Source organism: Perca flavescens, chromosome 15 (assembly GCF_004354835.1).
Source record: "Perca flavescens isolate YP-PL-M2 chromosome 15, PFLA_1.0, whole genome shotgun sequence".
NCBI lineage: Eukaryota > Metazoa > Chordata > Actinopteri > Perciformes > Percidae > Perca > Perca flavescens.
The window spans coordinates 12,945,211-12,956,811 of record NC_041345.1 but is presented as its reverse complement, the minus strand read 5'-3'; the positions used below and the strand labels follow the sequence as shown (position 1 = coordinate 12,956,811).

At 41.4% G+C, this 11,601-nt stretch overlaps 1 protein-coding gene across 1 annotated transcript; it reads left to right on the top strand.

Moving 5' to 3' along the window:
• The first annotated feature begins 375 nt into the window (after positions 1 to 375).
• LOC114569331 (transcription factor Sox-9) lies at positions 376 to 4,255 on the top strand. The gene is made up of 3 exons (XM_028599155.1): positions 376 to 1,080; positions 1,491 to 1,738; positions 2,068 to 4,255. Exons 1-3 carry the CDS (start codon positions 653 to 655, stop codon positions 2,829 to 2,831), a joined length of 1,440 nt encoding a protein of 479 aa, XP_028454956.1. The 5' UTR covers positions 376 to 652; the 3' UTR covers positions 2,832 to 4,255.
• Positions 4,256 to 11,601: the final 7,346 nt, after the last annotated feature.

Genomic DNA, 11,601 nt, shown 5'->3' with positions numbered 1-11,601 from the left:
GATACGGATTTTGTGTCTGTAATCAAATAAAAAGCATAGGATGGTATATTGTTTTATTTCCCTTGATAGAATATTAAAATGCGTCACATTAATGAAACATTTTGTAGTTTTGTATGGCCCTTCTTCCATTTTCTTTCTCAGAATGTGTACTATTTATCTTTTAAGTAACTTATTAAACTTTAAGTTATATCTTAATTTGAAATGAAACCAACGATTATAAGTGGGAAAACACATTTTTACTCGCGCTGGGTTTTCGCTGTTGTTGACTGCAAGAGTTCTTCAGAGCAGAGTCATATTACGTCTCCGCCTACCAAAAGTTTCGCCCAATCATTTCCTTGCCGTCAAACATAAATCCAGGCATCGCCTCAATGTGTCTCTACTCTTCAGCAATCCTCCAAGAGTAAAAGTCACAGTTGCAAAGTTGAGCATCAGAACGCGATCACTTGCAATTTGCCTTCTTATCCGCGAAATTGTGAAAAGTCGAAGGAGCTTCACACACTTTTATTTTGACATTTTTTTACTTAAAAGGATTCAAGTTTGCCGGTCAAGCTGTGCGCCCTCAGTCTTTGGGCACAGCGCTTGGATTTAGAAAGAAGGATTTTCTCCTTTTTTTTTTTTTTTACTGCGAGAAGCTGTTCTTTAATTTTTTCGCATGAATCTCCTTGACGCTTACCTAAAGATGACAGAAGAACAGGAGAAGTGTCACTCTGACGCTCCCAGTCCCAGCATGTCTGAGGACTCCGCAGGCTCGCCGTGCCCATCTGGGTCCGGTTCGGACACTGAGAACACCCGGCCGTCCGACAACCACCTCCTCTTGGGTCCAGACTACAAGAAGGAAGGCGAAGAAGAAAAGTTCCCCGTGTGTATCAGAGATGCGGTGTCCCAGGTGTTGAAGGGTTACGACTGGACGCTGGTGCCCATGCCGGTGCGCGTTAACGGCTCAAGTAAAAGTAAACCTCACGTCAAAAGACCCATGAACGCATTCATGGTCTGGGCTCAAGCTGCACGGAGGAAGCTGGCCGATCAATACCCGCATCTGCACAACGCGGAACTCAGCAAAACCCTGGGCAAACTTTGGAGGTAGGTTCGCTTTGCAATCTCAATCACTATTGCAGTGCGTTTTTACGAGCCGTTGTGCGCAGCGCGCTATTTCTTCATATGCGCCACCTGCCTGCTGTTTCACGTAGAGCTCTACAGTGTGGGACTTTATTTGACTAATGCATTTCATTTGTATTATTAATTGCATTTATCTCTATTAGACTACTGATTTTTTTTCCATTGTGATTTTTGATTATGTCCGAGCGCATGCACAGAAGAAGTGGTATAAGCAGACTTTGTTTAGCTGCTTCTAGTTAATTGTTGGTTATAAAATAGTGAATGCAATAATTCAATAAATTACACATCTGCAATAAGTAATCAAACGTGCCATGTGCTTGTTGTTAATTGAATGCATTTTAATGTGAATGTCCAATTCTCTGTGGTCTTTTCAGATTGCTCAATGAAGTAGAGAAGCGCCCGTTTGTGGAAGAAGCTGAGCGTTTGAGAGTGCAGCATAAGAAGGACCACCCCGACTACAAATATCAGCCAAGGAGGAGAAAATCTGTCAAGAACGGGCAAAACGATCCCGAGGACGGCGAGCAAACCCACATCTCTCCAAATGCGATCTTCAAGGCGCTGCAGCAGGCCGATTCTCCAGCGTCTAGTTTGGGCGAGGTGCATTCTCCAGGAGAGCACTCAGGTAAGAAAAATAAATCCAGACATGAAATAAAAAAATATATAGAAAAACAAAAGCAATTTTCTAGAATTTTTTTTCCCAACGTGACTCATTGTGGCACTGACTGTAGAAATCAATTAGAAGCCTCTAGGGCCTTGAACAGACACCTGTTAATGGTTAATGATTAGTGGGTTTTACAAGCCATCACGGAGATACACCTGTCACTATAGTGCCAACAAACTCCTCCTCCTGAAGCATTTACATTTGCACTGCTATTTCACTTCATCACCAGTCCTTCATGCAGATACATTTGATTTGAACTGTGAGGCTAACTCTGCCTTTCCTCTAACCAGGTCAGTCCCAGGGCCCACCAACACCCCCAACCACCCCCAAGACAGACCTCCACTCTAGCAAAGCTGATTTGAAGCGCGAGGGTCGCCCCATGCAGGAGGGCACCAGTCGCCAGCTCAACATCGACTTTGGAGCTGTGGACATTGGTGAGCTGAGCAGCGAGGTCATCTCCAACATGGGGAGCTTTGATGTCGATGAGTTTGATCAGTACCTGCCACCTCACAGCCATGCTGGGGTGCCCGGAGCGGCCCAGGCTGGCTACACCAGCGGCTACGGCATCAGCAGCTCCTCAGTCAGCCAGGTGGCCAATGTCGGGGCCCACGCCTGGATGTCCAAGCAGCAGCAGCAGCAGCACTCTCTGACAACCCTGGGCGGAGGAGGAGAGCAAGGCCAGCAGGGTCAGCAGAGAACCACCCAAATCAAGACAGAGCAGCTGAGTCCCAGCCACTACAGTGAGCAGCAGGGCTCCCCACAGCACGTCACCTATGGGTCCTTCAACCTGCAGCACTACAGCAGCTCCTCTTACCCCTCCATCACAAGAGCACAGTATGACTACTCAGACCACCAAGGTGGTGCCAACTCCTACTACAGCCACGCAGCTGGCCAAAGCTCCGGCCTGTACTCCACCTTCAGCTACATGAGCCCCAGCCAGAGGCCGATGTACACTCCGATCGCTGACACCACCGGGGTGCCCTCTGTTCCCCAGACCCACAGTCCGCAGCATTGGGAGCAGCAGCCCATTTACACACAGCTCTCCAGGCCATGAGGAGACGGCCCTCAGCACTGACTCTACAACACCCATCCCATGCATAGACTTTTTTCTGCCTGGTGCCCTTTGTGCCACCATGCCACACACCTTTCATTGCCAACAGAAAAACATGACAATGACTTTTTTATAGTACTGAAAATATATCTTTGGATTGGCTCACAACAGTGCCTTTTGTATTGGTTGGAATTGTGATTATATTTTTTTAGATATAATGTTTAAAAAAAGTTGAATCCTCTGTGAGGACATACTGGGCAATATTTTAGTATGTACTGTGTATGTGTTCTGCTCTTGTCATCATCATCATCATAATCAGTGTCATCAGCATCCTCATCATCACAATTTGAAGGTTTAACCCATTTAAAGGAGCTGGAATGCTGGGTAAAAACACCCTCAGTGGCCTTACTTCTCACTAATGTATTTGTGTACAGAAGTAAGAAACGTCTGACACTGCCGTCTTATAATACCTTACAGCCTACATTCTGCTTTGAACTTTTGTACTGTACATATTTTATTGTAATTCTCATGAGATGCAAGAATTGAGCAATGCAGATTGAAAATAGATTTGAATTTTTGGCCATGATATGACCGTGTCGTCAGTGAATTAGTCAAATATTCTACTTCTTGTTGTTTGCTTTAGCTCAAATGATTGTGCTGGAAACGCAATAGCAGGTGTCATGTAATTCTACTAGGGGCCTTACCGTGTTGCTAGATGTTACTGAGCAATGCTTGCTTTTATCTGGGTACTGCCTTGATACCATTGGTGCCTCTGGAGCCACAGTGGAGAGGCTCCTTCCACTGGCATTGCAGTGTCGAAACCACAGCATCGTTCTGACTTCCTGCTGGAGGAGATGCAGGAAGTGACCTCTGACCTGATTCTCCTCAGCAGCCAGCAGGTCTAAGTCTGGCCGTGCTTCTATCATTCCTACAGCCCCATCCTTTTTCCTAACCTTTTTCTTAATTTATTCTTTAGCATTAATTTTATTTGAAAATAACTATTTGGAATTACCTTTTTAATTCAGCAGCAGCTAACTGAGATGGTGGAATAGTTTGCTGGTGGTACAAATTTGTTTATTTATCATTTGTAAATGTTTTCATATAAACGTTTAGTTATGTACAGATTACTTACTGTACACAATGAGTCTTTCTCTAAAAAAAGAAAAAACTGGAAGTTTTCTCTTTTTTTCTTTCTAACAAATGATTTAATGAATATGGAGTGGCTGTTTTTGTAAAGAATTTGTTGGAATCAACAGGATACTTTTTTTTCTTTGAAAAAACGTTGTGTTCCTCATTTTATATTCTCTATCATTAGTTCTCATCTCGTCATCTCCTTAATGCAGTTTCCGTAGGTAACATGGCATTGTCTTAAAAGCTTATCTTTTTGTATTATATTGTTTGCAATAAAAACAAAACACTGAGAAATATGTTATTGTCTTGTGCCATTAATTATAAACATGTTGCATACAGCATTATCTGTGTGGTAGTATTCAGATCAGATCAATGAGGTTTATTATTACCAATTATGACAAGGTACCCTCTGCTGGCAGAATACTAGTTAAATTAAGGTATTATATATCACTTTGGAACAGTCTTCATCCAACTAATGCTCAGAAAATGGTGGAAATCAAGAATTTGTTTTTAATGTGCCACAGGTAAGTCACATTAATCAGAGACAGTTTGTCGGCTACACACTACAGTAGTTTGATAAAGTTATCATTAGACCAATGTGAAGTGAAAAAATAAAAAACTTGTGGTACTGGGAACACTGGTTTTTCTTCTGGCTTCTCAGACCATGAGGTCACAGGTCCATTATTACCACGGCCTATTGAGAAGACGTATGTCCACACCCCTCACCCCTGCCTGTATACACCACAGCTTAAAGAAACAAACTAGACATTGAATATTGTTTATTCATTACTTGCCAAGTAATATAGAAATAGAGCTGACCTTAATAAATCAGTGACAGTGTAAACACAATCAGGTACTACAGCTTTGTGTTGAAATTTGAGGCACATTCACAGATGACGTCTCTTTCCTCACATCAACTCGGCTGAACCTTTCTCTGCCACCCACTGCTGCACCTCATCTCACCGTGATGACTGGACAGTTTTTTTTAAGTTCCTCCAACTCATTGTACAATAGATTACACTCAGACTATTCTTGCAACACAATTAAAATGGAGAAATAATTATATTAGTATGTCCAAAACGTTGTCAAAGTTTACCTACTTAGCAAAAAGATGAGATAACTTGCAATTAAACACAGTTTTGTTGAACCAAATAGAATCATAAACCATGTCATGACTATTTAAGTATTCACTGGCACCACTCTGTGTGACTTCCTCTCAAAATTTCTTGTTGAGTTTCACTGAAAAAGGTGAAGCAGACTTTAAATTTTTACAGCATGTGTTTCACCAACCTGTGAAGAGTTATAAAGAAATAATCCTTAAGAAGTTGTTTATCATACTAATTTATTTAATAGCTGATGTTAATTGTCTAGTTAGCATAATATCTGAGCAACAATGAGTGCAAATATACAATTCAAATAACTGTTACTGTACAAATAAAATACTACTGTTTTGTAGGTTTGAGTTTAAAACATATTTTTAGTGAATTTCTAGGGTTTCAAAATGCTTAAATGTAATGATATTATGCCATCTTGTAGTTCACTCACATGCTGTGGGCTTTATTGAATGTGGGAAACTGTAACTCAACTGTGCTAATGAGGGTTCAGCTGTAAGGGAAATTACATTATTTTAACACACAATACCGCATGGAATTCACTGACTGATGATGGCAGCTGGTTTTAAATCCTGGCACTATCACTAATTTGCAGTTAAAACAATAACATGTCTGAAGTTGTTTATTATGCTACTATGTCTTTTGTTATATCTGCTCCGACTTTTTCTTCTTCTTCTTCTGTGACTTTACTTCAAACGGGTGCTGCTGATTGAAACAGTATTGTGTTATATAAACTTGCAAAAAATAGAAAAATAAAATATCAATATGCGAGAGAGTGATCCTACTGCAGGCCTGACTCTGCTGTCTCTGGTTAAATATGAGGGCTGGCTCCCCTCTGACAGTGATCATCGGAGAGTGTGTGAAGCCCTGAGCCCACCTCCCACAGAGAGGCCCCCTGAGGCACATCCATCACTGGCTCACAGTGGCTCAGACCTGGAGCGAGGCAGCAGGGCAGCAGGGCCTCAGGGCCTAACAGGGCAAAGGGAGGCAAGTAAGTGATGGCTCGGGGAGAGCAAAGTAGTAGAGCAGGGAGATCACAAGGAAAGGAACTTTACTAAGCCACTTTCTTTGTCTTCCAAATCCAAACCAAGGAATTGTCTTAATGACTGAAATGACTGAGACTGAAATGATATTAGGATGCTGAATCTCTCATTTTTCTCTCTCTATTTTTCAGAAGACTTCAAAATATGAGTCCAAAAAGAAAATGCAGCAGACTGTCAGAAAAACGATTTGAAGGGAATTATGGAGCACATTCAGCAAAAACATTGACATTACAGTTGTTAGGAGGAGTTCTTAATGTAAAATAAATCTTGGCTGACTCAAACCACTGGCAATGGTCATCCTGTCCTGATGCTGTCTGAGTAACACAGTATTCAGGACATGATTAGCTCCTGATGGAAGATGTTGCTTGAGAGATAAACTGGAGCCAACATTTCAGTTCAGCAAACAAGGGTCCATGTTCGTCCAGCTTCAGAGAATGACCAGAACATTGTGCTCAATTGTTTCATTCTCAGGTTGTTGGCGTGCGTGCATGGGAAAATGTGAAAAGTTTATATCTGCAAGTCCAGCTTTTCAAAAACCAATTACGAGTTCAGGAAATCAGGTAAGCATATAACCATTTTTTGGGAAACAATATGTTTTTTTTTCATGAATAATAACTCCTTTATGATCCTTTCCATGAAGAACCAAACTAGTATCTGTTTTACTTGTAATTTTAAACAGAAGATGAGTGTGTTTTAACATTTACTTTCCTTAAAAGGAATGACAGAACAAGTGTGGATGGTATAGAAGTTTTTAGTTATTTGTTTTAGTCAGAGAAGACAATTGTGTTGTGTGTGAAATATAGTTAGAGTCGCTGTAAAAAAAAAAGTAAGTAAAATCTGTGAAGCAGTGATTGCCATTTTCATCATGTTTCATCAGAATAGTGTGTCATGTGTGTCACCCAATTAGTAAAATGACATCAGGATCCTGATGACTCATATGCTTGGCTATTCGGCGGAGACAGACAGAGTTGCCCATGTAGCAGCCCAAACATAATGATTAATGTAATATACAGCAATTTGCCAAGAGAAATGATTACATCAACTACTAGAAATTAAAAAATTAACTAGAGATTTTAAAGCAACTGTGCAACATCAGATATTCAGGCTCTATGAAATGCACACTATTAGCCATTCCTGTAAATCTGTGTTGAAAATAAAACAGGGCAAGGCAAATAAAGATCATCTTTTCTGAACTGTTTGCCCTCGCCTCCTGACCTCGACTCAGAAAGTCCGGGCAATGGCAGAGCGTCCCAGCCACCAAGTGGATCGGTGCTACGATTGGGACTGCTGCGCTCCGAACAGCAGGAGTGCCCTGATGAATGTTTCCGAGAAGCATCGGAAACAAGACCACATTTTTCTTTTCTTTTTTTTCAGACAGGCCTTTTCCGTGGGCAATTTTCCCAGGACGACCCCATTATTATTCCACAGAGACGTCTGCCCCCTCCGAACCCTATGGGTGGTCTTTATAAAGGCAAAAGGATGAAGAAAAGAAAAGAAAAAGGGGAAAAAAGAAATCTGGTGAATCCTGCGGAGACTGGACAACAATAAAATACACAACAAAGTAAAATGAGACAAAATAAAATGAAAAGTCAAACAGCACTGTGACATATTGCAAGCTTACTCTACACTGACGGACTGTCTGGTGTGTTGCCTCCTTGTTACAGTATTTCAAGGAAAAGTGATTCTAAAGTGGTCTAATCAAGGCAAAAAGGAATATTAAATTGTCTTCAGATATATGTTCATATTTCAGAGTTAATGTTATATATCTTATGACCAGTTTATTGTTCTGTGTTTATTTGTGCTACTGGTAACCATCCCTCTGTTTAGATTACCCACAGGGACAGTGTGAATTGACACCCACATAGTTGCTTTTAAATTGTCCAGTCCATAAAATCCTTTCTTAAACCAATAAGAAACATCCAGTGGAGAAAACCCCTGCTAAATCACTGAGAAAGACAAGCTAGACAAGCTGGATCACAAGGCCGTTTCCATGGAAGCTACACCGTCAGCTGAAAAACTACTCTTTGCTGATTGAAGTTGGGAGCAAAGGGAGGACACATTTCCTACATCCTGAAGCGTATTGATTATTCTATACATTAAATCAGATGAGTTACCTGAACAACAATTATCTGAGTCAACTCACTCTTAGGGGAATGATATTTCTTTAAGTTTACAATCCCCTCTTGCCACCGTTTGATATCGCTCACTGTTTGAGTAGATTTAGGAAGTGAGACTTTGCCCCGCGGCCATCCATCTTGCGCTGGGCCCATGAGGACATTGGCCTGTGCCAAGAGGCCGAGCTGGGCCAGCTTGCTGGAGCCCTTGGTGAGCTCCCTGCCTTTGTCTGAGGATGTGGAAGAAACCTGGCACCGGCCCGAGGTCAGCGTCACAAAATTATATTACCATAATCCCATTAAGTGTGTCTGAGGCCTCATGAGCTCCAGCTCAGTCTGGAAGGAAGGTAGGTGAGGGCTGCCAGTGGGTGGGTTTGTGGCTGATGAACTCAGTCAGTGGATATTATGAGATGGTAGGTCACCTGCACTTTATATTGTATATTTGAGCCTATGTGATATTTTTGGCAAATTTATATGCAAATACTAAGATATATCATACTCATGTATTAGTGTGAGCCTCAGTTGATCCTGTGTTTTATCACAGTATGTGAAACCTATTTTCCATGACAAAAATGTACTGTACTGCATGAACAGAAAGAAATAAAAAAAAATAAAAAAGAACATATACATGTGCCAAAAAGGAAGACAACTCTCAATAATTAAATCCAGGAGCCAAACAAGATGATGGATCAAGTGGGTTTTTCTATAAGCTTTATATAATCAAGCTTTCTCATCCTTATCTTTATTATCCCTTGTCCTTTAGAAAAGGATTCTCCCCAATAATAATGAGATTTTCCATCCATTTATACATTTGTTTCCAATAAAGACAGAAACACTAGACAGAAAAGTCTGGGCTGTCCAACTAACCATGGATACAGTAGTTTGTCTTTGCTAATTCCCTAGCTGTACCTGGTAAATCTCCACAGAACATATCGTTTTACAGTGCACATGCCAATTGGGCACAGGTTGTTGAGGGGATGCAAATCAACATGTCAGTAAAATTGATACTATTCTCACAGGGCATGACAGCTGAATACAAGCCACGCTCTGGTGGTTGATCCTTGAGGCAAACCTGAGGCTGTCGAGATTATCTGACGTGTAACCTCAGAATGCAACCTAGTTTCTGCTTTTAATTGTTTTGTCCACAGCTATGTATAAAATAATCAAAACATGATCGCCATGATGTATATGCCATGCAGTTTTTAACTATTTATAGATTTGTTCAGCTACTACTACTGCAAAGAGGAGGACTGCTTGGAGGTTTCTGTTTGCTTGCTTTCTAGGGTCATAACTTTTGTGTTTGTCCTGTTCTGGATAACAGCTTGAAAAACAAAATCAGTTGAAGACTTGTCTCAGATTAGAGAGAGAGTGGGAGGAGTTTCACATGCCATGGGAGTGTATGTACAGTATGTTTGTGTCTTTTCGGGGAAGCGGAGGTATTGGTGGGTAGTTTTCGCGGTGACTACAGTGAGTATTGCTGGCAGCCATTTCTTTACTTACAGGGCTCAGTATCTCAAACATATCTCCCCTATGTTTGTCCATTCCATCTACAGGACAACCAGTGAGCCTTAATCCCTTGTCCAAATAAGTTAATACCTCAACTAACATGTAAAAGTAAAGTTCAGGGCCAGATGCAGATTCCTAAGAGACAGACGGTGCCTAACATGGCAGTAAACCAATTAATTACACACAGAGTCACTCAGTTTGTCATGGAGACATTCAGTCACACACACACACACACACACACACACACACACACACACACACACACACACACACACACACACACACACACACACACACACACACACACACACACACACCTGCAGGCTCTCTCTCTCTCACTGAATCACACACACTAAACGAGGAAATTAACTGTTTTTGTTTTGCTTCCAAAGTAAAAAGTCTCTATTTAACATTTTACAAAACATCTGCCATCCTCCACTCTGCATCCTTCTTTTTGTTAATGTGTGTGTGTGTATGTGGGGTTCTCCCTGCTTCTCACTCTTTTTCTTTCGCTGACCCCCCCCATGCCCCAGCATGTGTTGTGATATGGTTCGTCTATGTGGCCTTTTCCTTTGGGAGAGGAGCTTAGTGAAATATGGGCAGAATGCCTTACGGTCAATGGGGTCTTCACCGGCCTCATTTCCTTCATGCAGAGCTCTGTAAGAGAGCGCTAAGCAGACCCCCCAGGCCTGTTGCTGACAGCACAGGAGAAAACAGACAGTATGGAGTTCCCTTAAAATTAAAGCAAATACCATTCCACTGTAATAAACAGAAGCAGTAACTTACAGTAATTTGAGTAAAGAGGCTAATAAGACACAAGTGTCTTGTGATTTGCCACATAAGGTTTGCTGGGGAGATTACTGCGGCAAGACAGCTGACTGCTCACGTAACTGGGTTACCAAGCTGCGAGCTAAATCTGCTTTGAAACAAAAGCTCATATCTGGACAATAATAACATAAGTATAACAATAATCAAAATGATTTGATACATACTATAACAGATCTGTCAAAAAGAGACCAGGATCATGTGCACATGCTTCCATCCTGCAACTTTCACAAAGTTATGTGTGCTGCAGCCTCTTTAGAACATTAATTGGGAGCAGTTCTGGGATGGGGGTTGGGCAGGGTTTGGGAGCAGTTCTGTTGTATGCCCTGATTATTTTCTCCACAGGCAGTTTAGTGCTTTCCAACTACCTCTGAAGCATCAGCAGTTTTTGCCTCGTCCTGTGCAGAAGGGAATACTTTGAAATGAGGTGCAGGGGGACTCTCTGCAGGAAGCTTTTGTTATAACTCTAATTTTAGAGAACAGTTGTTTTTACAGATGCCCATTCCTTTCAGACAGTTTTATTGATTTAATGGTGATGTCTCTTTTCTGGAAGACTATAGTTTAGTACAGCCCCAACTTACAAAGATCTAAAACTCTACCTAATTCAAGAACTGTATTTCTTTTCCAATACCATTTTTCTGTCAGGGGCTTAGAAAACATGGAATTAGTATCATGACCCAGAGTGCCTTGCAGCAGCAGCTGTGGGGAACAGGTGTGTGTGGTGAGCACATGGTGAAGGTGATGAGGTCTGCCACATGTTATATGCATAAAACACAGCTTTGCAGAAAGAGACAGAAATAGATGCTTACCTCTATTGGATCTATGTCTCTGTTAAATAAGCACAGCAAACGAAACTTGCAATATATCTGAAGGAAGAGGCAGTGGTAATAAAAAGGTTAAAAAAAAGGTGCCAGTTCAGTGTCTTTTTTACATGGATGAAGGAGAAACGTGAATCTCTAACTTACGGGCAGGATCACACAGTGGGAATTCTATAAATGAGTGAGTGCTGTGCCCAAGTACAGAGCCAAAGCTGCCAGAAGGT

Bases quoted from the DNA above. Each gene is read 5' to 3' on its own strand.
- LOC114569331 (XM_028599155.1), top strand. From the start codon at position 653: ATGAATCTCCTTGACGCTTACCTAAAGATGACAGAAGAACAGGAGAAG. The intron at 1,081-1,490 runs GTAGGTTCGCTT...TGGTCTTTTCAG, and splicing joins ACCCTGGGCAAACTTTGGAG to ATTGCTCAATGAAGTAGAGA. The intron at 1,739-2,067 runs GTAAGAAAAATA...TCCTCTAACCAG, and splicing joins TTCTCCAGGAGAGCACTCAG to GTCAGTCCCAGGGCCCACCA.